Here is a 25,241-nt window from a genome sequence, read left to right as displayed (position 1 = left end):
CTTCTTAAAATTGTAAACACAAGTCAAGCACGGTCATACAGGACTGGAGATGCTGGTATGAATTCAGACGCAACACCCCATGAGAGGCAGTGCCTTCGAATGCCATACCCTGCAGGTCCAACAACTAAGCGGGAGAGAGTGAGGTGTCTGCAGCCCCACAGTGTGAGGCTGGGAGCTATGCTGACAGCAGGAAGGCAATTTTTTACATTATTTTCAGGTCACAGACTCTGCTTTGGACCACAAAAGATTTGAGGCAGTTTGGCAGAAATATATACAATAAAGCAGGAAAACAGAAGCAAGAACACAGGAAAAGGCTGTATTAAGCCAGAACGGGCAGTGTGTGGTTAGGTCTGGCCTGCTGGGGGCTGCAGGGATCTAGCACTGAGAGGCTCCTGGAAGCAGAGAGGGAACCACCTAGTGAAAACTCTCCATGAGGAGCACTCAGTTTTTCCCAATGTTAGGAAGGGTTCCCTTGCTTCTCACGTTGTTAATGCACATTTACTGTTGAACCTTGGCTCAAAGCAGCCAGTGTCCTCTGTGTCCCTGTACCCCTGCCCATATGGAAGAATACACAAGGGGCCCATCGCGTGAGCCACAACAGGGAAGGAAAAGAAGTTCAACCCCTCAAAACCATGGACCTGAGCACTTGTGAGAAGTTAAAATTCAACAGAAAGAGCAAGTGGGCAGAGGCTGAACGATGAGGTGAGGGAAGGGGTCGGCGGACAAAATCAGAGAGCAGGCCACCCTCAGAAGAGCCTGCTGTGTCTGGTCCAGCCCCATCCAGCAGAATTCCTGACAAAGAAAGCAACCAGGGGTCTGGCCCTTCTCCGACACAGAGCTCTGTGAAGGCCCCTAAGAGGCCAGCTCTTACTTTGAATTCTTTGTCCCTTTTATCTAAAGCAACGATTCTTGATGTGAGCAGAACATGGCTATCTGATCCCTCTTCTGGGGGAATATATCAGAATCACCCAGGAAAGTGGGGTCAGTGGCCCCTGTCATCTCCTCCAACACATGCCTGACCATGCGATGCCGAGAGGAGGCAGGCTCCAACTCCTGCTAGAACTTTCTAGTAAACAGTGAAGATTGTGCCCTGTTCCCCACCCTGCTGACATGTGAGGAACACTGACCTAGAGACAACTCCTGGGGCGAACTCCACCAAAGTCGCTGGCCTCTCAAACAACACACCTACTATGTGCCAGGCCCCACAGCAGCACCCAAGTTCACAGAAATTCTCACTGTTGGTGTGAGAGTAGTCTAATCATGAAGAAAATACAGGCCATACACATAAACACATAACAGCAATGAACAAGACAAGACACGTTTGCTTGAGTCAGGGCATAAAGACAGTGTAGACGGGGTCACAGAGCATGTTGTCTACAGGGGCCGGGTGGGCTGGGTGGGTCTGTCGGTACTGAATCAGGTGAGGTAGCACAGGACCTCCTGAAAGGCCGCAGCTGCCCCTCGGAGCCGCGCCATTGTTGCTGCACGGGAAAGCAAACCCTGGGTCACCAGGCCTTCTGAACTTTCATGGGAAGCCAGAAATTAGGATTGTGATGAAAAAAGAATATAGTTTTTAAATGATGGCAACTAATTTAAAAAAAAATTTTTTTAAATGAGATGTGCCAGTCTGCAATTTCTCGTGTAGACCGTAAGTGCTAGAGCAACTCAGGAGACAGTGCTCACTGTTAACTTCAGCTGTCAGGGAGGACCTCGCAAGGAAGGGAGGTTGAGGGGGTCTTAGAAGACAGACCAGAATTAAACAGATCGAGAAGAAAGCCTGAGAAAAGACCTCGAGCTTGAGTCTGGAGACTGACATTTCATCCCACAGCTCGTGCACAAGGTCACAAGGACACGGAGCACAGACAGACAATGGGAGTGGAGAGGAAGGTGCCACAGACAGAACTGACCATGGGGGATGTCAAAGGAAGGAGATGCCTCCAAGACTTCAAACCTGGACTGTCTGGAGAAAATGACAGCTGGCATGAGGGGGAGTCAATTTAAGGTGACAGCCAGTGACCAAGGGGTGAGCTGAGGCTGTCAAATGAGGGTTGCTAGGAGAAAAGGGATAAGGGAGGATGGTAGAGAGGGAGAGACACAAAAGCAAGGGCAGCACTTTGGCAAAGGCTGTCTTTTAGCAAGGGGACAGAAATGGAGAAAACACAGCCCTAATAGCAAAAGAAAATATTCAGGTGAAATGAGGGAAAAAACTTTAACAAGAAAGAGATGGCCCAAGCTGCATCAAATGCCAGGATATGACAATTAATAGGTCACTGCTCCTTTGGGAATTATAGTGTTGTTGTTTTTTTAACAGCAGAGTGATTGGGAGTAGAAACCAGAAGCAAAGTAGAAGGTGGTAAGAAGGTGCAAGTGGCAGGTGGAGATGAGTCATTCAAGGAACCCACCAGAAAAATGAAGGAGAATGTAGTTAAATGGGACACTGTGTCAGCTGACTGTGAGAGTGAGGTCAAGGTATGCAGGGCCATGGGGGTAGAGGAGTCAATGTATTTTTCTATCATAGAGGCACTCTGAGTCTTTCTGAAAAAAGAGAAGAAGAAAAAGGAAAAAGGAGACAGGACTAATATGAGAGGCAGATATGAGGACAGGCAGAGGTGGAAGGGGCTGAATTCCAAGGCGGAGGGGAAGGAAGCAACCTCAGAAAGGAAAAAAGGTGGATCACATTTCCTTTACTGGCTGTTCCCCTACCCATACCCCATCAGCTTTCCTTATTCCATCCTCAACCCCTTTCCTTCCCTGCTGCCTTCCTCTTCCCCATGACTTTGACATAGTTCTCTAGGAAAAATAGGCTTGGGAGAAAAACAGAATGGAAGTTTCAAAAAAAAAAAAAAAAAAAGACTGCTATATTAATCTTCTCTTTTTTGTGCCTGTTAATCAAGTCTTCCTAACCAGACTTTAAGCCGTGCAGAGGCTAAAATGATGTTCACTACTTTGTTCCCTGCAGGGCCCTGAACACAGTAGGTATCCCATAAAGACACTTTCTCTGTGCTCTGAACTTGGCTTGCAAGTTTGCTTCTGCCTTGTGTGAGGCTGGATGTTCACCAGCAGCTTCTTTTCTTTGCACTGTGCTCAGTGGCATCACTCACAAACCAGGAACCAGATCATTCAGAATGGCAAAGGCACTCGTCTTGGGAAGAATGGCTGGGTGCAGCAGTCACACTGCACCCAAGACTGCCAAAGAGTTGACTCTGCGGTCATCAGGGTACAGAATTTCCGAATTCCATAACCTAAAAACTTTCAGCCACAAAGCCAGAACCTGCTGACACCTCCTAAAACAGTGGAAAAGTGACCCTTGAGGGTGCCAGTGTGTGTGCACACCCACAACACAACACCTACTCACACACCTGCTCGCTGCCTTTACAGCCAGTAACCACACTCAGCACCTGGCTTTATCCTTTCAGTTCAGTAATGGTTTTGCAGAGAGAGCCGAAGCTCCAAATGTCAGGTCCATACCTCAAGCGAAATAGTAAAATAGGTCCAAAGAAGACACAGCGACTTCTGCTTCAACAATGTTTACTGACTGATTTCTGTTGGTAAATGCTCTGATAGCAAGTTGGAGAGAATGAGAAGCAGAAGCTGTAATGTTCAAATAAAACTATAAAACTAAACATCTGGCAAAGTTCAGTCCACTCATAACTGTGGGCAACATCCACAATGTGCTTGAATAAGGCAGACAAAATACCAGTGCTGATGTGAACAAAGCCTTGTGTCCAGACAAGAGAGGGTCTGAAGGACGTGGCGCTGGGCTTACGATTCAGTCACCAATTAAGTGCCTGAGGATGGAGCACCAAGGACTGGCTTCTAAATTCCTTTTGCAAAGACCAAAGCATTTTCCCTAGAATGTGTGCTCATGGAGTCACAGGGCCAAATAGAGCAAATGGAGCCCATGGGACAAATAACTGATTTGGGAAAAGATCATTAAAGGCTAGAATTTTTCAAGCCTATTTAGAAGAGAAAAATATACAGGAACTTCCCCAAAGGGTCTAGCTTTCTCTTTAAGTGAAGATTCCAGAAGAATTTTAAGTGTTTTATTAGTATGTTAATTGGGTTTAGAAGAAATTGGAGAATGCAGCAAGAAAAGATGAAATTATGCTGGGAAGCGGGCCCTCCCAGGCAGAGAGGCTGCATCCACAGGAAATGCATGCAGGGGTCAGGGAAGGACAGAGGCAGAGGCGGCAGAGGAGGCAGCAGCAGCACGCGGTTACGTTACCTTGATGGGCTTGCATTTCGGGAAGGGCCTTTTCTAAGACTGCTAATGCTTTTCTATGGTAATCTGCTTGGGCTTCTAATAACTGAGAACAGACCCACATTCGAAAACAAAAGTAACGTTAGAACTGGATGGACACACACACACATGGCTGAGCAAAACTAAAAATGAAATCTTTTGCAAAAAAAAAAAGCTAATATTACTCAATTTTTATAACACTTTAACACTCTGTCAGGGCCCAGTGCTTACCGTGACAAAGAACTTGCCATACTCCCCTTCTTTGGCCATGAAGTTGTACATATCTGCTGCAAGCTGATCCTGGGTGAGTAAGAGAGAACACATGGCATGAGAAAGCGCTGGAAGAAAACAGCACCTGGAATTAACCTTTGGGAGCTCTGAGTGCCAAATGGGATGGAAACAAGAGCCGACAAAGCATCCATCAGCTGACTGGTACAACCCAGTGTGGGGACAACAAAAACAAACAGGAAGCTTATTACAGATGGATGTGGAAAAACCTCCAAGGTATGTAGTTAAGAAGTGAGGTACAGAGCCCTACTCATGGTATGTTACTACTTGGGTTAAAAAAAAGGACAGGAGAAATGATACGTTTTTATTGCCATAGTTACATAAAAATATCTCTAGATAAAAACAGAAAATTAGTAACAGTGGCTACCTATTGGGGGCAGTGGAAATTAGGCAGAAGGAGGACAAGGGTGTAAGGAAAACTTTTCTGCATATTGTTTTTTACTTTTGATACTTTTTTAAAACTAATGTAAATGAATTACTTTCGTAAGTTAGTTTTTAAAAAGTGATATATTAGGCCCCTGGATATATATTGCCAATTTTCATATATATACACATTAGAATTTCATACATATGTTTTTAATGTACTGCCTTCTATTTTTAGCATCAAGGTACACAAAATTAACATGAAGGCCCCTTGTTTATTAAAAATCTGAAAATGCTAGTTCGGAGTAACAGACATTCTTTTAGAACAACTGGGAAAGTAACAAAGTGAATTCATGGATTCTCTCCCTGCCAAAGAAAGAAAGAAAAGAAAAAAGAGAAAAAAAAAAGAAGAAAAAGACAAAGCAAGATAGTAAGGAAAAGGAGGGAGGGAGGGAGGGAAGGAGGAAGGAGAAAAACAGAGAGAGGAGGGAGGAAAGGAGGAAGACAGCCAGGATGGAAAGAAGGAAGAAGGAAGACGGAAGAAGGAAGGAAGGAAGGCAGGCAGGCAGGCAGGCAGGCAGGTTGACTGGCTTGACATGAACAGAAGCCAGGGATGAGCTGATGAGTCTGTGCCAATTTTGGTAGCCAAGGTGTTAGGGTCTAGCAGTCATGTGGGGTTAGAGGACAGAAAATGAAACCTTGTACTTGGTGAAGTGAGGACCTGTAACTGACAGGTGCATGCACATCACTCATAAAAGATAAAATTTCTGAGAAACTATACCCTCAAGAAAGAGTGGATTAGAAAAAATTCACCAAGCAGACATGGAAATAATAGAGTATATCTGTTTTGGATTGGCTCTGGGTCTGGGACAGTAAAACATCTCCCTGTGCTTTCATAAACGTAGACCTGTTTTCATGAGGTTATAAGTTTGAGTTTATATGCGTGGCCCCAGAATCTTCAAACTAAGGATGTTGAGTTAAAAATGACCCATACCGGTAATAAATATTCTCTGGGGATACTCATTCCCAAATCCCCAGGAATCCCACAGATGAAGTCCCTCTTAAGATGAGCTTACAAAACAAAACTGTAAAACAAATGAGAAAACTATTCACTATAAAGCAAACTTTATAAAGCACCACTCTTACCAAAGTCTGTTAAAATAAGTATATATATAATGATTAAAAATAAGTACTAAAAAAATGCAATAATCAAAAAAGGCAGTCTTGAAGAATTGAAACTTTAGAAATGAAAAATTCAGTCAATGAAATTTAAAACTCAATGTGACTAAATTAAACAGCAAATCAGACACAGCTAACATAATCAGTGAAACAGAACTTAGATCTCAGGAAATTACCCAGAAGTTAGCATAAAGAGCAAGAAAATTTTTTCATAAGTCGTCATCATTTGAAATGATAAGCCATAGTGTGGAAGTTTAGAGAAGAGACATCATTCATTCTATAATGTACCATTTCAGATTCCCCAAACCTCTAGCCAAATTTATAATAAGTAGCCAATAGCCAAGATCTAGGTTAGACCAGAAAAGACCGCAGGGTGAATGACACTGGCAAAGCTAAAACTCTGCTGAACAGGATTACACTAGTGTGAGACTATTTTATCAGAAGCATTTAAGCATCTTTTTAAATGCACGGCTATGGCATGACTTTGGGAGTTTAGAACTGATTGAAATTTGCTATAATGAAAAGTGAATTATAGCATGACCTGAATAAACTAAAAGATAATAGACCTAACACTATCTAGTAGAATAGAGAGGGCATTTTTAAAAAAGGATTAATAATAAGAGGAAAAGTCTAAGTTGATTGTTCTGTAAGTCATCAAACCTGTGTCTTTACCACCTCAAATAACATTTGGAATAAACCTCTATTTTCATAAATAAATGACAGAGAAATTCCAGATTAGGACTTAACCATCTAATCTGGAATTTAATTTATAAGATACAAAGTTCTGTTTCTCCCAAATTATAAACCAACTGTCAAAGCAACACTTAAAAAAATAATTCTTCCCTTCCCTAGGAACATATCATGACCCCTTTACTATAAATTCAACTTTTAAATATAATCGCATCCATTTTAGAAAATCTGATCTATTTTGGTGCCTACTGTACATTGTTTTAATTCCTGTAACTTTATTGTATGTTTTGCTATGGTTTTCTCTCTTTTTTTTTTCCCACCTATTCTTCATTTTAAATAAGTTTAGACACTTCTGTCAAGTTTTTAAAATATCCTACTTGACTTTTTAGAAATAATGTTTTATTCTTATTATATAGGAAGGCAGAGTCTTAGAAAATAAAGAAAAAATGAAATAAAAACCACCTTTAATATCATACAGAGCATTCTGATAGGGAGTTGTTATATGATAGGGATTTGACCTTTCACCCATCATTTGCAAAAACCTAAAAGCTGATGCCAATACATGTTCTCATACCTTGCACTGTTCTACTTTATTTCCAGCTTCATCCATCTCTTCCTTTAGGGTATCTATTTTTGAAGGAAGCCCTTGAAAGTTGGTTCCTGAAGATTTGTGAGCCTGGTTCCACCTGCAAAATACAAGGGTAGTCAGTATCTGAGAACCAGCTGTACACACTCACCCTATGGACCTAAGGGAGACAGACTCCTTCTCCAAAACTGATTCTACCTGGGACAGGTACCAGTATCTGGACACCAGCTTCTCTCATGTTTATCCTCTAAGAATGGAATCAGGCAAAAAAGAGCCATCAGCTTCCCACCATGACAGGATCTTAAACTGCTGGGAGGAGTTGTCTGCGCCAAGCAGGACTGACTATGCTTGTCTCACATAAGCCCCATTGCCAGAAATCAGCCACAAAACCCCTGTCCTAGAGTGTCCAGTCATGGACTCCTTGCCATAAAACACCCCATTCTCCTGCTTTGATCTGAATGTTCCCTATACCACTGGGAGTCAGTTCCACAGCACTGCTAGGACTCTTCCTGCTCCTATCCTGACCTGTCATTACTTTCAGCGAGTAAAAGCCAAAACTCCAGTAATGTACCTAGCCATCGATAGCTATGAAAGCACTTTAAGAATTAAAAACTCCTGTAAGAATGAAAATTCTAAAGAAAATATCTACAGCATATCTTAAACATAATGTGGACTATTTATGTTCCTTTTGTATAGTAAGTCAAAATGGCAAAATAAAAAAGAATTATACTACAGCAATAATATGGGAGTTCACGGGGGTAGGGGTGATAACTGATATGTGCATTTAATGGAGTGGTATTTCTCCCCCTCCTTCCCAAAGCCAACAGTAGATCAGTAGGACATCTGATAGTCAATGGCTTCTTGGAAGCAATGAAAGGCAGCGTTGTCACAACTTTTCCAAGTCTGCAATAAAAGCATCTGACATGAAGAAACTCAGTAAATGACAGCTGTGTTGCCATGTTTGCCAAGTAGAAATAATCATATCTACTTCACAGGACTAGAGTGAGGATTAAGAGCTAACAAGCAGGTGCTGGCAAAGCCACATGGTTTTAGAAATAAAGTTTTATTGGAACACAGCGATGTTCATTCATGTGCAGATTATCCAGGGCTGACTTTGTGCCACAGGAGCAGAGCTGAACAGTTGCAACAGGAACCATCTGAGCTGCAAAGATGAGAACATTTTTACCATCTGGCCCTTTAGAGAAAAAGTTTGTCAACCCTTGTAATGTAGGAGAAAAGCCTGGTGGTGGTGGCTGCCTCCCTATTCCCAACTCTCAGGCCTGAAGAGAAACCCATGTAGGTCATTGATACAAATGTGCTTAAGAACGCAGCTGAGGCTGTGGCCAGGCCACGAAAGCATTAGACCAGTCATAAGACATCAGCCCACAAGTCAGCAGCCATCTGGGGCGGTTACTTAGTTTTACCCGACTGCCTCTCTTCTGAGCGTGGCATTTGATTGTGAAGGTAATCATAACCACACACGGGCTTTGACATGTTGGGACCCTGAGGAGCTGCTAAAATCACAGATCTAATTATTCCTATACTCTACTTTGCCAAGAGCAATGCTCTTAGAACTGTCTTCTCTTCCCCCAAGGCACTCAAGTTTTTTTCTTTCCTGTTTCTTTTCATTATTGGTTCACAAAGATCAGGATTGTCTAACATCATCCCTTCTGCCATGTTTGGGAGAATGAGGCCTAAAAGCAGGTGCAAGCAGCTTGGGTGGGTAAACATGTGTGGCAACTCCCATTTGTCCATAAAGCAGTCTCTCTCACCCATGCTGGGGATGGGAATGGTGGCTGGGGAACTGCCATAATACTGCATTATTGGTTATTCTTCTGGCTCTACCTTACCTGGCTCTGACCGAGTCCCAGTCTAACACCAACTTGGCAAGCTGTTTCCTCTGTTTTTGGATGTTGGGAATCTCCACCTAGAAAGAACAAAATTGAGATGAACTTCAGGTTTTTGGCTTAACATTTAAAACTGAAATATTAATTTACAAATTTCTTTTCTTTTAGGTAAAGGATTATGAACTGTCAATTCACTCCCTGTATTTCCAAGAAGAAGTCAAAGACACTGATTACTGTTAAGGTTTCAGACACAAGAGAACCATTTGTTGCCCAGCCTGTACCAGATGTGCCCACCTCTGCTATGTTATACAGCGGGTCCACAATCTCCTTCTCCACAAAGACCTCATGCTGAGAGAGCTCTAGAGCCAGCTGATTCTCGGCATCGCCACACGTCTCCAGCATCCTCCTTTAAAGCAACAAACCAAGTTCACTAAATCAGGCACCTAGTTACAAAGGTCAGTTCTGTTCTCTATAACAGAAGGCTGCCATGGACACCCCACCCATCCACTTCCCCTGACCCAGGGCGCCTGGCTCTTTCTGAAAGCAGGGCCTCTTACCCGAGGAGAGAGTCTTCCAGTTGTGTCGCTGCCTCTTGCATGTTCTGAGCAAGAGCTGTCAGAGGGAGCTTTTTCTGGAAGGTCAAAGACAGTGAGTGTTTTTCATGAGTATTGACACCCATTCTCAGTTACCTGCTTCAGGTCATCATTCCATTGATTTCTCCTCCAGGCAAACCACACAGGTAAGAGACAGCCTGACTGGATTCTGGCTCTGGTCTCAAAGGTATGAACTGTGTGACTTAAGCTCTGGTCAGTTTCTGTGCACCTGGAATACAGGGATGATAACGGTGCGAGTGCCCCAGGGCTGTCGTGGATCTAAGGAGGTATTCAATGTCAGGTACTGAGTACATGTTAAAATACTCAGGAAATGTTAGCTGCTGCTTTGTTGTTGCTGTTGTTATTACTATTAATGAATCAAGTGTACACTATGTGTCAGGCAGTAGGGACACAAGACTTGCTCTGATTATCCCAACAAATAAATGCAGTAGGGTGCTCAATTTCATAAACTTTTGCTAGAACACACATTCTTACACTGGCTCAACTTAATTTGGCTGTAAACTTTACCATCACAAAGATTAAGCTTTAGTTACATATATAAAACTGACCAAATTTCTAAAGAAACGTTTTTTAAGGTTTTTAAGCACAAAGCCACCTGTTTTCCTATTACAGATTTTTTTTTTTTCCAGCTGGAAATGGCTGTAACAATCATCTGATTAATGTTCTAACTGCATAGTCAAGGAAGCTGGAGGCTGGGAGGTTAGATGGAATGGCCAGGCACCCAGGTGAGGGGTGGCAGAGCCAGACTCCAGTGCTGGTGGCCTGAGCCTTGGAGTCAGTCTTGCACCACTGACTGACGGCATATCTCAGAATATGGGGAAAGTAACAGGTGGATTGGTTACACCACCATAATCTGCTACAAGAAAATGCTTTCAGTGTTGTAGTGCCCCATGTAACTTTGCCTTCCCACTAGAAAGGGCACTCACATTAGAGAAAGGATCCACCTCACTGTGGCTTTGTGCCTTAACCGCGGGCACGTCAGCTGTCTTTCCTGCTTTCACAGGGCCCCACTGACACACTCACACCCATATTTGCCTGTATTGTACATAATGTCTCTGAGAGGCTATATAAGGAATACTGGTGGTTATTGAGAAGGTAATGGGGAAACACCTCACTTTATGTTCTTTTGTGTATTCTGGATTTTGACCATATAAATGTGTAGCCTATTCAAAACAGTACATTGAAATTTAAAAACAAGCAACGTGTATATTTACCCCTTTCTCCTTCCCCCAAGTTATTTTCAATAAGTATCAGGCTTCCCTTGCCCCCTTGCCTGATTCCACACTTCTAGGCTGGGAAGACATAAGAAAACAGGCAGTGTGCCTTGACTGCAATAGAAGATAGCTCATAAATTTTAGTTATGTGCCTTTCTAGGGGAATTTAATACAGGGTAAATGTAATAATCAAATATACTTGGTAGAACTCTGGAGCTCTATGGGTTGATGGGGAGGTGGGGAATGATAAAGAGAGGAGTCTTTTTTGATGAGTATCATTCCAGCTTCCAGCTATAAATAGCCTGTGGTTTCTGTGCTCTGACCCCAAAGCCACAACAATCCTGTTTCTAATGTCCATAAATAAGGACATTCTGCTTATTTAACAAGTGAGCTCATAAACGAAGATGCTGTCCACCAACATCAAACTCCTCCATGGGGAGAGTTGAGGGCTTACACATAAACAGCTTTTTATCACCAGGACTTCATTTTTAAAAAGCTTTAAAGTCATGACTTATAAAATGCATGCCAACTGCACAAAAAGAAGTAATTCCAGATCTAATATGAACTATAACATAAGCTCTGCCATGTCGATGGCTTGGGCTGAGAAGGCCACCTGCCCCGTCTCTCTGTTCTCAATTCTTGCCTCCTCACATCTGTGGGTATTTCTGGTGGTGCTTTTCGAGTCTCCTCCTGTACTTCCTAGGGCCCTAGAGACTGCTGTGATTTTCTCCATATTATATGACCTCTTCTGGTCACCTCTTCTATCATTTCCATGGTGACCCCTCTTCCCACATGCAGAGCACAGACTTCTTCAGAGCCCTGTCTGGGGAACTTTTGTTTGAGGTTCGAAAAGGAAGGCTAAGGCATTATGTTTTAGAAATGAGGGCTATGTAAAGCACTGTATGCTTAACCCCAGGCTCACTACCATCTAGAAATGAGGGCCAGGCAACCTTTGCCCTGGGTTTCTGGAATATGCCCATCACCTACCACTCATTCCGTCCTTTACAGCTAGGCTACCACCTCCGCCGGAAAGCCTCACCTGACTAACCCTCTTCTCTTTTGGTGCTCATTCCTGTTCCTCTTAAAATACGCTGTGCATATTTTGTTTAGCATGTTGTTTTATAATTATCCATTTGTGCATATATCCCCCACCAGGCTGTCAGCACCTTCAAGTGGAGATGACCTGTTACTCATTTTATACCTCTAGCACTTGCACATGGTATGTCTTGTTCCTTTTGCATCTGCTTTGAGACACAGCTTGGCTGTCACATGTATTCACTAGAAACAAATACTTGTCAAACACCCAACTGTGTGAAGGACAATGGCATATAGCATGAATGACAGGAAGTAGAGACAATGAGATTTAGAAGGGAAAACTCAGATTATCAAGAGCTTAAGTCACACTAAAGAGCTCAGACTTTAACGCAGGCACCAAGAAGTGGAATGTCCCTGCCAGACACTGCTGGTGTTACGGTCACCTTCCTGTGCACAGGCATCCTTCCAGACAGATGTTTGGCATCCTACCTCACCTTCCAAATGCCAGTAGTGAACCCCAGTCTCTATGGCAACCAAAAGTGTCTCTACACATTTCCAAAAATCCCAGGACTGTAATCTGGTCCCTGTCTAGGACAACTAAACTAAGTTTTGTTTTTGTTTGTTTGCTTGTTTTTAGGCAGGAGGACAACAGGATCAACTTGTATTTCAGGAAACCAACTCTGGTGATCAGGTTGAAGACAGTCTGAAAAGAGGGCAATCAGGGGTAGGAAATGCAACTCTGGAGAAGCCTGCAGCAGGCTAGGTGAGAGGTCATCAGGTCACACATTAAGGTGAGGTGGCAGAGTTGGGCGGCGGTGAGGAAGTCAAAAAGTACTCACAGAGGATCACAGGACTTGCTCATCAAGGCACTCCAAGAGAGAAAGGATAAGATGAAGGGGGATGTAAGATAACCCCACAGCTTCTAGCTTGCATAACAGGGTGGACAGAATTTGAGTCAGCCCCTAAGGAAGAACTGGTATGCATGCTAAAGCAGGCAACTAGGAGACAGAGCTCTTTGCTTGGTTGAACATGGTTTAGAAGTCCCTGCATGGAGACATCAGTTAGAAGCCATGAGACTAGAGGAGGTGGCCCAAGGAATGTGACTACAAGACTGAGGAGGACAGAACCTTGGGGAACAATATTCAAAGGGCAGGCAAGCAAGAAGCCATGGCAAGGAGAGGAAGAGCAGCAGGGGCAGAATCAGTGGATTGGGTCTGATTTTGGAGGACGGGACCTGTGGCAGGCACTCCTGAGATTGTAGGTGTATGCAAACTTCCACCCCTTTGCTATACACGCTGCAGAATGCTTGGGATTGTGCAAGAGAGAATGGCCCAGTTGTCAAGATGCCCCATAAATGTCTGCAGGAAATGTAAAAGGGTGACACAGGTCATCTGTGTACCAGTTCTTCCTTTTGAGACACCTGGTAACAAACCAAACAATATAGAAAAAGGAGGTTTCTCACCCTGCTAAGACAATCACTGGAAGAAAAAGCTTTCTACTCCTGTGGCACACACGCATGGAAGAGAGCACCAACGGAAGCTACTGGTAGCCAACCTGCAACGAGGAGGGCTGCCGATTTACGCCGACTTAGGGGCCAAGCAGACACTGAAGAAAGGAGAAGGAGAGAAGGAAAGACAATGGGCTTCTGGTCACATCACTGAAATGCTAGACCAAGCCTTACCTAAAGTTCAATCCAACTTCTGGATTTTTCAGTTAGTAAGCCAATAAATTCTATTTTCTAACTCAATTTCAGACAAGGCTTCAGCCTTTTGCCATCAAAGGATTCCTAACCGACATGTCCCTTCTCTAATCAATGACAAATAGCTCAAGTCAAAAGCGCTGAAGTGAGCAGGGCTTTCAGCCCAGTGATATCTTAAGCACAAAAGAATGTTATGGGAAGGCAGGTGCTGTGAGCATGAATGGGATATAAGGTACAAATCTGCAGATGAATCCGCTGATGCTGCTTGGGGAAATCCAGCCAATTAAAGGAGAAAAGCCTCTCAAAGACACAAGAACTCCGACTCGGAGTCATGACTGATACTCACGTGTCTCCTCTCAGCATCCGTACCATGCTGGCCCTGGAAACATGCCGTCAGGCGCTTGTGAGAATGGTGGCACATTGACCGCACTGCGTCCAGGCGCCGTTCGATCTGACAAAACAGAGACAAATGAGCTATCTGCAGGGTTTAAGAAAAACTCGGCCTCTTCCTTATGTAGTGTCTGCATTAGGCAGTAAAAGCATTCTGCAGTCAAATTTGTTGACTCTTGGGTGTAAACGCAAATGGTTTCTGTTCAGTGACACCAGGAATTCTCACTACTGACATCTGGGGCCGGATAACTGTGGGCTGTGGGCAACTGTCCTGGGCATTACAGTATGTTTGGCATCATCTCTAGCCTCATTTACTGGACTGCAAAGAGCGCTCCATGCCACCAATTTTGACAATCAAAACTGTCTCCAGACAATGCTGCGTAACTGCTCAGAGGGCAAAATCACCTTTGGTTGAGAACCACTGACCTTAACTCTGAGAGTTTTAGTTACCTTAGAAGCTGAATCTATTTACACAGAGAGGAGACAGTCCCACCTAAAACTTGCTATCAAAAAGAGCAGTGGCAGTTAAGTCGCATACCACAGCACCAGAAATGTGCCAGGTCCAACCTACAGAGGTGCAAATGAACGTCCTGGGCCCAGACCCCAGGCCATTGCAGGGAGGGGAAATCCCAAGGCATTCAGAGGCTCTCTCCTGCACAGGGCAGCGCAGCCTTCCACACACAGTACATTAGGCAGGAAAACAAAATAAATGGTCCACAATTTAACCCCAAGACCAGAGTTTTCAAAATTATTCCTTATTGGGCTGGGGTAAGCTTTTGTTTTTGTTTTTATTTTAAATAAACCTCTAAAGCAGAATGGCAGCCACAATAAGGAACACTGACTTAGAGGACCCCCACATCATGATTAGCTTTCCAAAATATTACTGCTGGGATATGGCTGTTTATGGCAAAGGAACTGCTTTTTATAGGAAGGAATGCCAAAAATGTGTATTCTGATGACTCATTAAGAACAAGAGCAGGCCCTTAGGGATGCTTTCTATTTTAAAGAAAAATCAACAAATTCGAAGCAGAATACATTTTTACCCCAAAACATTTTACCCAATGAGATGGTTTTGTCCTTCCTTCTCTAAGGTCCTCATGGCAGTAGTGTCTTCAGTCCAGACGGACCACAGGGCTCTGTCTGGCTGGCACATTCACACTTAGGAGCAGAGGCCACATCAGTTTCCACAAATCTTACAATGGCCAGATTTTAAAACATTAGACAACGAATAGACTCTCTTCATTTGCCATAAAAGCATAGGGAAAAACAAAACAAAACAAAACCTCCCTTTCATTTTGATTCCAACTCAAATGGAAAGCCTACGAGAGACAAGGGCCTTGGTCTGTCATCTGGCACACTAATGGAGGGGGTTCACTTAACATCTGTTGAAATGACACGTATCTACTGAGTCCCTGTGCAAAGTATTAGAAAAGCAATAGTAAATAAATGGTGGTTCCTGCCCTCCTGGGAATCACAGTTCCCCTAGGAAGTAACATATGAGCTAAATAAAAAGACAGCTTCTTAAACTGCTGTTATGGAGATCCAGAAAGGATGGAGGATAGTAATTTTCAACACGTGTGCCACAAGAATTTTACCTGACTATTTAGTCAGGGGCACCAACCTCTTTTCCCTTAGATTGTCAAATAAAAAAAGTAGCAATAGCCAACACAACAATAGCCATCCAGTGTGAATGAATCAAAATTATACCTATTGTTTTTGTCAGATTGGCAAAAAATGTATTTTTTGGTGTGCCGCAGAATTTTAGTGATTACATGTGCTATGAGATGAAAAAGGTCGAAAATCACTGTTCTAGGGAAACAAAGAGTAAGTTAAAGGAAGTTTCACACCAGAAACAAAATCATTTCTGTGGCTTGCAAGAGTAGAAATAAAACAAGAAATCATCATTTAGCACTGACCACGTACAGGGTTCCGTTCTCAGTGCTTTCCATGTTTAACTCATTAACCCCTCCCCCAAAACAACTCTATAGTGGGATACAACTATAACCCACCTTGTAGAAAACTAGAAACTGAGGCACAGGGAGGTTAAGTAAACCTCTGAGGCCACAAAGCTAGTAGGGGCAAACCTGGAGTTTGAGTCTAGGTAGCTAGGCACAAGACCCCACACTTTTAATCCACTACTCTCCTTCTATATATTTAAAAACAACAGAAATCAGGGAAACGTCTGTAGCAATTGTGGTAGACATGGAGTAAGTATCTGTGTCACAAAATAAGGAGTTCCTAGAGATTGGCAAACTCTCCAGGCCCCAGTGGATGTTTGGGCAAAAGGATGAGAACAGATGGCTGCTGCCTGTGTTCCATGAGAACTCAGGCCCTCTGACCTCATCTCAGAGCTTCAAGGATTAAATGAGGTGATCTTTATCACTGATGGGAGATGTGGGCAGGAGAATACTGATGTGAAAATTGAGTGCAGTTAAAGCTTACCTGGACCAAACCATATTTCTGTATGTCTGAAAGTGAGTTTGAAATATATGACAAATAGAAGTGAGGAAATATTATGAATATGAGTCTCTAATAAATCTTTGTGGGGGGGGAACCCTTCTAATCTTTAGCAAAAACTTCAAGTCCTCCAAAGAAGAAAAAGAAATGTTCTGAAAATATTCTACCTACAGATGTCTGTCATAATTTAGGATGTCTTGGCATGATATGGTGAAATAAGCATTTTTAAAAATTACACGCCTTCCCTTCACAGGAAGAGCAGAAAGTCACCTGGGAGCAGGTCTTTGGTCCTCGGGGACTCAGTGGAGCACACCTGCTGCAGGTTATGGAAATAAGAGGCAGAAAGACCGGTGAGGAGGCTCAACCGCAACCTCCATTCCAAAGAGGTTCTGGTTCTTCCTGAAATACCTGGTGTGGGTGAGGATGGAGCGCGGTAGGGTGAAGCGATGTGCATCAAGGGTCCCAAAGTTAGGGAAACCTGATGACAGATGGAGTGGAGTGGCCCTGGCTCAGGTCCTTGGCAGGAAATGCCCTTTCTTACAAAGAGGAAAGAAAGTTTGAGCTAATGTCTTAAGGCCACCCTATTGCCTCATGGTGGTTCTGACATATCCAGTCACTGTCACTGAGACCCTAACTCCCTTAGGACCCAACTCAGCCCAGAATTGGGGAACAAGGCTGTAAGAGGGAGCAAGAAGTCAAAACTCTAGACTAAAACCTTGGGGCCTCTGCTGCAGCTAGCAAGGCCTGTCCCCATCAAGGGCACCATCACAGTAGCCCACTAGAGTCCCTCTGCCTGCCCCGGACCCATGACCAAGCCACAGGGCCAGAACTGGCCAGGCCAACCAGGCCCCTCCCCTGCCCCAACTCCAACACCTGGTGCTTGAAAGCAGGACTAGCCCCATTTGAACTTCACAACATGACAGCAAAGTTTCAGATCCCCTTTTTATCACCATTCAACTCAACAGCTGTTCTTTCCTGTTCAAACCATGCCAATCAACTTTATTCTGTTTCAGGTTTAAAAAAAAAAAAAAAGAAAGAAAAAAAGAACATAAGCTGTAGTTCTAACTTATGGATTTTTTTTTTTTTAACATGCCTTTAAACAGAACATTTCAAAAAGACTTAATTTTGTTACCTGTAACAGATCTTCACTGAGGACTTCGGTTTTCTCAGCTCTGTGGGAACAATTAAAAGTTCAGAGTTAGAGATCCAGAGATGAAAAGCAAGTCAGGACAATTAGTAATTATTATCCCAGAATTTAAAACAAAACAGGCAGGCAGAATGAATGTAACAAGGGGAGAAATTCTATCAATTTTTACAACAGATGGCAACTTTAGCAAAACCAAAGAAACCCCCCCAAAATTTATACAGAACAATAACCCAAAACTCACCGCAGGAGATTCTAACTCAGTAGTTTTGGAGATGCCTCCTTCTTTAACAAGTTCCACCCTGCCTAGAGATCCATGGCAACCCCACTGAGAACAGGCTGCTCTAGAGAAGCTTAAACTTCTTACAGTAATCAGTTCTGAGTTTCAAAGCCTTACTGAAATTAAGTTAGTCCCAAATCTAGAAGCATTATTCAATGAGACACAGTAGTAACAATTAGTGCTCCTTCCTTCAGATTTCTCCTTATCTTTACTTCACTTTAAAAAGTTATTTTCACAATTTACCCTCATCTATGCTTTAGAACTACTGCTAGTACCACGGACCTTGCAGAAAAGCAACATGGTGGCCACAGCCAGCAAAGGTGTTGCTGGTGCCCCAGCTGCCGACCACAATCACTTTGTAAAGAAGACTTTTCTCTGCAGCTCAAAAGGGCAGCATGTTGCTATATATTTAATGACCAGAATTACTACAGTCAAAGTGCCATTTGGACTTCTGACTCAAATAGTGATTTAAGCCAAGTCATTTAACAACCCTAAATAAGAACATTTCTAAGAGAAAAGAAAAAGTCTGTTGCAGCCCTCAACAGTGGGGAGCGGTACAGGAGGGGAACACCATCAAAGAACGAGAAATTTGAACTCTTTTTTATAAGATATGTTGCAGAATGGAATGCTGCAGATCTTGCCCATGAACTAGTGCAAGAGAAGAAAAAGCCATTTGGCCAGAAAGTGAATGCAACCCCCTAAAATGACCTATAAACACTGCTAACCTCAGATCAGCACCGGCTGTGGGCAGTACGGTGGTGCATACCTCCAGCCCATGCTGGGAGCCGGAATGTCAAATAAAACCTAGGCAATGCCACAGAGGACTCCAATACCGGTTGTCACAGCAGTGCCCCAGTTAACTTGGATGCCCACGGGAGTGGCTCACTTACCAGTTTCTGCATGAAACCAGAACTCTGATCTGACTCAACTATCTCCCAGGTTGAGAGAAGAGCCTGCAGACCAGGTCAGGGCCCCAGCTTCTGAGGAAGCTCTCTGAACAAGTCCTGCAAGCAGCAGGCCAAAATATGCCAGCCCAGTGCTTGCTTGGCGCATGGGCTAGGCATTGCTGAAGTGCCAAATTCAGGTAGTCATGCCACTTAGGGAAGTGAAGCGAGGTTCCAGCTGACCGTGAGCTCAAGCAACTGGCATCAAAAAGAACCCCGACAGTCAACCTAACAAGGGCCAACCTGGCAGGAGACTGCCATAGCTTCCCAATATCCGCCCACTCCCCGGAGCCTCGCCCAGCCTCTAGCAAAACACCTCCATGGACTGTGAACTTTCACTTTGTCTTCTCTGGCCCAGACCCAGAGATCTGAACAGGGCCCTACACACCTTGACAGAACTCTGAAACCTCTTTCTTCTGTGAGTGTAAGTGTAAGTATACACAAAGGAAAGGCCCAACTCCTATTAAAATATAATTGGCCCTTGAACAACGCAAGGGCTAGGGGCACCAAATCCCTGCATGGTCAAAAATCCACATACAACTTTTCACCCTCCCCAAACTTAACTACAATAGCCCACTGTTGACCTTACCAATAATATAAATAGTCCCTTTACACATATTTTGTATGTCATATGTATTAGATGCTATATTCTTACAACATTAAGAAAATGTTGAGAAAATCATAAAGTAAATACATTTTACAATATTTATTGAAAAAAATCCCTATTTAAGTGGACCTGCACAGTTCAAACCCATGTTGTTTCAGTGTCAGCTGTTTTCATAAGTTCAAAAGAAGAAATTCAGAGCAAATATGTCCTCTTATGAAATGAAATTATTTTAAAACTATAACAGAAGAAGAGGCAAACTTGTATTAAAATCCCAGTGTGGGCTATTAGCAAGTGAGAGCTAGCAATTGTTCAGTGGTCTGTTGGCGCTGGCTCAGAAGAATCAGTTGTGTGCATCTTTTCCTAGTACCTTGTTCAGTGACCTCACACTGGTAATTTGAAATAAAAAATAAAATACAATACAAACAAGTGCAAACAATCCAAATCAGGGCTTTGAGGGAGTGGGAGGGGATTCAGATGTTAAAACACAAGCATAGCACTGCGATAGTCACACACAGAAAAAGCAAAGTGAGTATTAACTTGAGAAAGAAACAAAAAGTCCATCGGAAAGATAAGCACAGTACACTACTACATTCACCTTCATATGACTGATTTGGTACGATAATATAAGGCAAATCTCAAATAGTAATATATCCAAAAACTGCAATATAATTGTATTGGGCAGGATAAGGGCTCAGAAGCAGAGAGGAAGGTTATACTAACCCTAAACCCTCATTTATCATAATAACAGGTCAATAAATGATATCTGAACTTAATAACTCAAAGGGTAGTAATTTACACATATTAATAAATATGAATTTGAGTTAATGCCAGAATAAATAGCTAAAATTTGAAAGGAGCTACCTCTTTGGTTGGGGAAATCTCAACTGGGAGAGGGGAGTGTGTGGGGAGAGAACCCACTCTACTTTGTGATAAGCCTTTCATGATTATTTGATTTTTTTTAACTACATGAATATATAGTTGCAAATTTTTAAAGATATTATGTTAGTTTCATTTTCAAGTAGCATGCTTAATGATTTTAAGTGATGCCTAATTTCAAGGGAAGCATAACTGTACCTCTAGAGCATCGTGTCCAACTGTCAACCTACACAAAGTACAGAAGAGCACATACCTCAGAGTATCCAAACACAAGGCAAATTGATATATTTATTTTCCTATTTATAAATTAACAACTGGACTCTATGCTTTAAATTTAGAGACCTCTTACCTGAAAAGGTATTTGGAAACTGAAAAAATATATGAAACGTAAAAATGTGAACATACTGTTCAAAATAAGTTTATACTAGGTTTCCTGCCTTTGTGGACATTTTGTGTATTACATTGATAAATTTAATTTCAGAAAGAGATCCAATGCATCTTAACCAGATTTTAGGGTTTACTGAAATTATTTAAAATTATAACTAGGAACGATTACTTTTTCTTCCAGCTTAACTGAAGTATAATTTACAAATGAAACTAAATCTATTTAAAGTATACAATGTGATGACTTCATTTACATTGGGAAATGATTACCACAATTACATTAATGAACTCATTAATCCTCCCGAATCACCATTTTTGTTATAGTTGTTTTAAGAATGCTTAAGATCTACTCTCTTAGTAATTTCCAGTATATAATACAGTATTATTAAATGCAGTCACCATGCTGTACATTTGATCCCAGAACTTATTCATCTCCTAAGTGAAGGCTTGTATCCTTTGACCAAAATCTTCCCATTTCACCCACTCCCTGGCCCCTGGCAACTATCACTGTACTCTGTTCCTATGAGTTCAATTTTTTTTTTTTTTTTAAGATTCCACATATAAGTGAGATCTTACAGTTTTTGTCTGTGTCTGGCTTATTTCACTCAGTATGATGTCCTCTCAAGTTCATCCATGTTGTGGCAAATGGCAGTATTTCTTTCATTCCTAAGGCTGAGTAATACTCCAGTGTGTGTGTGTATTACATCTTTGTCCATTCATACAATGACAGGTCATTTTCATATCCTGGCTATATTATGAATAATGCTGCAATGAACACAGGAGTGCAGATCTCTTTGAGGTACTGATTTTATTTCCTTTGGATATATACCCAGAACTGGGACTGTTGGGTCATAATGCAGTTCTATTTTTAATTTCTTGAGGAACCTCCGTAGTATTTTCCATAATGGTTGTACCAGTTTACACCAACAGTGTAAAAATGTTCTAATTTCTCCATACTCTCACCAACATTTATAATTTCTTGTCTTTTTGCTAAAAGACATCCTAAACAGGGGTGAGGTGAAATCTCATTGTGGTTTTTCATATACCCATTAGCCATTTGTATATCTTCTTTAGAAAAATGTCTACAATCATGTCCCATAAGATTATAATGAACCTGAAAAATTCCCATTGCCTAGTGATGTTGTACTTTCACGATGCTGTAGTTTTCATGTAGTAGCATAAAGACTGCAAAAATCAACAAGGCTGTGGTTGAGATGGCAAACAACTTAAACCTGCCATGTGAATGAGGGTGACACAGAAGAGGTCCCAGAAGTGGTTCATGAGGAATCGTCTGATGAGTTGTTGCTGGACTGAACAGGAGCACAGCTGAAGAAGAAACAAGAGAAAGGGAAACTGCAGAAGGAAGAGAATCCCCAAGAAAATTCATAGTGAAGTGTTTAGCAGAAGCTTTTGCAGACCTCAACAAGCGCCTTAAAATGTTTTAAAAACATGGACCCCAACACTGAAAGGTTTTCATTAATAGAGAGGAATATTCATGGTACATTATCTTCTAACAAGCAAAACTATGATGGAAAAAAAAGAAACAAACCAAGCAAACCACAATGGATCTATTTCTAAAAAGAGTGACACCTCCTCACGAAGAGCCCCAGGCAGGCCCTTTGGGAGGTGTTCCACAGGAAGGCACTGTTATCATAGGAGATTACAGCTGCATGTGCTATTTATTACTGCTGAAGAGCTTCTGGTGGGCAAGATGCGCAGGGGCAAGGCAGTGATATTGGTGATCCGGACCCTATGAGGCCTATGCTAATGTGTGTGTCTGCATCTTTTTTTTTTAACAGAAAAGTTTAAAAAGGGAAAAAAAAAGTTAAGAGAAAAATGATTAATAAACTTTCAGAGTGTTTGTATACCCCACTCCCCAAAAACAGATTATAGAATAAGGCTATAAAGAACTGACCCAGTCCTGCAAATGCCATTGTTGGTAAATGCCCTATACAAGTGTACCATATTTTATCTTTTATGCTGAATTTTTACTATATCTTCCCTCTGTTTAGATATTTTAAAACACACAAATACTGTTGTGTTACAGTTCCCTACAGTATTCATACAGTAACATGCTGAACAGGTTTTTAGCCTAGGAGAAATAGGCTAGACCATATAGCCTAGGTGAGTAGCAGGCTCTGCCACCTACCTTTCTCTAGGCGTACTCCATGATGTCTGCATGATGAAAAATTCTCAGAATATATCCTGTCATTAAGCAACACATGACCGTACTTAGGTCCTTTGTCCATTTTTCAGTCAGGTTACCTGAGTTGTTTTCTTTTCTTTTGGGGGGGGGGTGTTTTTTGTTTGTTTTTGCTATTGCTTTGTATGAGTGCCTTATTATTTTTTTGAATACTAACCCCTTATTAGAGATATGTCTGCAAATATTTTCTCCCATTCTACAAGCTTCCTTTTCATTTTGTTGACTGTTTCCTTAGCTGTGCTAATGCTTTTTAGTTTGATGTGGTTCCACTTGTTTGTTTATTTATTTATTAGTTGCCAGTGTTTTTGGTGTCATATCCATTAAATTACTGCCAACACCAATTTTAAAGAGCTTTTTCCTACTTTTTTCCAGAAGTTTTTCAATTTCAGGACTTACATTTTACTCTTTAATCCATGTTGAGTTAATATTTGTGAGTGGTGTAATGCAGGAGTTCACTTATATTCTCTTGCTTGAGGATATCCATTTTTCCTAGCACCATTTTAAAGAGACTGTCCTTCCCTACTGAGTTCTTGGTGCCCTTATCAAACGTTAGTTGACGATATATGTGTGGATTTATTTCTGGGCTCTCTATTCTGTCCCACTGGTCCACATGTCTATTTTTATCACTACAGCTTCATAATATAGTTTGAAATCTGAAAGTGTGATGCTTTGTTCTTTTTGCTCAGGATTGCTTTGGCTATTCAGTGTCTTTTATGTTTTCATATAAATTTTAAGATTGTTTTTCTATTTATGTGAAAAAAGCCATTGGAATTCAGCATGAGGACTATATTGAACTGTAGATTACTTTGAGCAGTATGGACATTTTAACAGTATTAATTCTTCCAATCCAAAAATATGGAGCACCTGGGAAAGATTTCTTTTAAGTGACAAATTATGATTCCAGAATATAATATACAAATCAGGGTGGTCCCCTGCCACAAAGATTTCCCCATTGGCCTGCCCAACTCCACCTTAATTTTAGGGAACCATCACCATCCTCAACTCCCCCAATAGTTGGTCTAAAGACCTGATTCCCCTCATCACTGTCATGGTCAAAGGCTCTGCCCTTTCACGCTGAACTGTTTTTGAGTGTTCATTCATCTTTACCAGAGATGTGGAGTTCTTACCTAAGGAAAGTCTCCCCTTTATTCAGAATACTGCCCCAGGTGCCCATTCAAAAGGCATTTACATGAGGGAGGGAAGGTGGGAGGGGGCAAGGGAAAGAGGTGGGGGGGGGAGGCAGAGACAAATGCATTTAAAAAGTAAATAAATTAAAAAAAAATGGCATTTACAGTACATTAGCCAAGGAAACCTGGTTTTTACTGAGATGTGTTGTCTTTCATCAGTTTTTTAAATTCATCAATAAAGGGGGGAGCAATATACTGAATTTGTACCTACAGACAAAAAAATAAAGCGGCAGACAAAGTTACCCAATAATCAAAATAATGCTTGCTACATAGGTTTTAAATCAGATATTTCACTCACAGACCTAAACACTTTGTATATGAGCTTTTTTTCTGCTTTGTCAGAGCCTTCTTTGTGTCCAGTGTTCTGTGCTTGGAAACACTCCACTCAAATGCTTCCTGTCTGTAACTGGAAAAACAATACAAGCAGGAAGGCACTTCCCGCTCGCCATTTTACCTTGGGGTTTGTTTTTTCCTATGCAAGTCACTGCAGTTTCACTAGTCATTCAACCAAGGTTTACATCAGGCAGGATTTTCATGTATTTAACACTTTTTGGTGAAGCATAAGATTTTTCCCTCACAGTTAATCCAACAAAGCCTGAGCAACAGTGCTGAGCTGGCCTTGATATGTTCACCTTTCCCTGCACTAGTTGCAGTAATGTCCAACCTTGCAGTCATGATTAACAGGATGTACCTCTTAGCCCACTCATCTGGCCAGGAGAAAACACAAACATTCCCGATCTGAAGCAGTTAATGAGAAAATACTTAAACTAGGAGACAGGGTCAAAGGAAAATTTCCAACTGGCCTGACAATTTCCATATCTAACTGCAGACTAATTTCTAGAGGAATTCCTGCCATCACTACACTAAAATGCCAAACACCATTATTATGTAATATCATTTTGTTTTGCAGGGTACTGACTAGGCATTTAGGGCACACACATTTTCATTAAGTATGGACTCTGTGGGCCAAGGAAATAAATGCTCAATTCCATACCTTCTGCATGTTGTGATCTT

The 25,241-nt window shown here is 41.9% G+C and overlaps 1 protein-coding gene across 3 annotated transcripts in view; it reads right to left on the bottom strand.

Annotated features, from left to right (window-relative positions):
* ARHGAP17 (Rho GTPase activating protein 17) overlaps positions 1–25,241 on the bottom strand; it is an 87,896-nt gene that overhangs the window by 37,444 nt on the left and 25,211 nt on the right. For all 3 annotated transcript variants that reach the window (XM_054580880.1, XM_054580882.1, XM_054580881.1), the window contains exons 2-9: positions 17,735–17,774; positions 14,102–14,206; positions 9,751–9,824; positions 9,488–9,599; positions 9,197–9,273; positions 7,335–7,446; positions 4,472–4,540; positions 4,226–4,307 (exon numbers count right to left, since the gene is read on the bottom strand). In XM_054580880.1, coding sequence (XP_054436855.1) covers positions 4,226–4,307; positions 4,472–4,540; positions 7,335–7,446; positions 9,197–9,273; positions 9,488–9,599; positions 9,751–9,824; positions 14,102–14,206; positions 17,735–17,774 — 671 coding nt within the window. The remainder of the gene's footprint in view (positions 1–4,225; positions 4,308–4,471; positions 4,541–7,334; positions 7,447–9,196; positions 9,274–9,487; positions 9,600–9,750; positions 9,825–14,101; positions 14,207–17,734; positions 17,775–25,241) is intronic.

This window comes from Pteronotus mesoamericanus, unplaced genomic scaffold (assembly GCF_021234165.1).
Source record: "Pteronotus mesoamericanus isolate MK-2021 breed Mesoamerican mustached bat unplaced genomic scaffold, CSHL_Meso_final contig_64, whole genome shotgun sequence".
In the NCBI taxonomy this organism is placed as follows: Eukaryota; Metazoa; Chordata; class Mammalia; order Chiroptera; family Mormoopidae; genus Pteronotus; species Pteronotus mesoamericanus.
The sequence above is the reverse complement of the archived record's forward strand: the minus strand, read 5'-3'. Positions and strand labels throughout refer to the sequence as shown.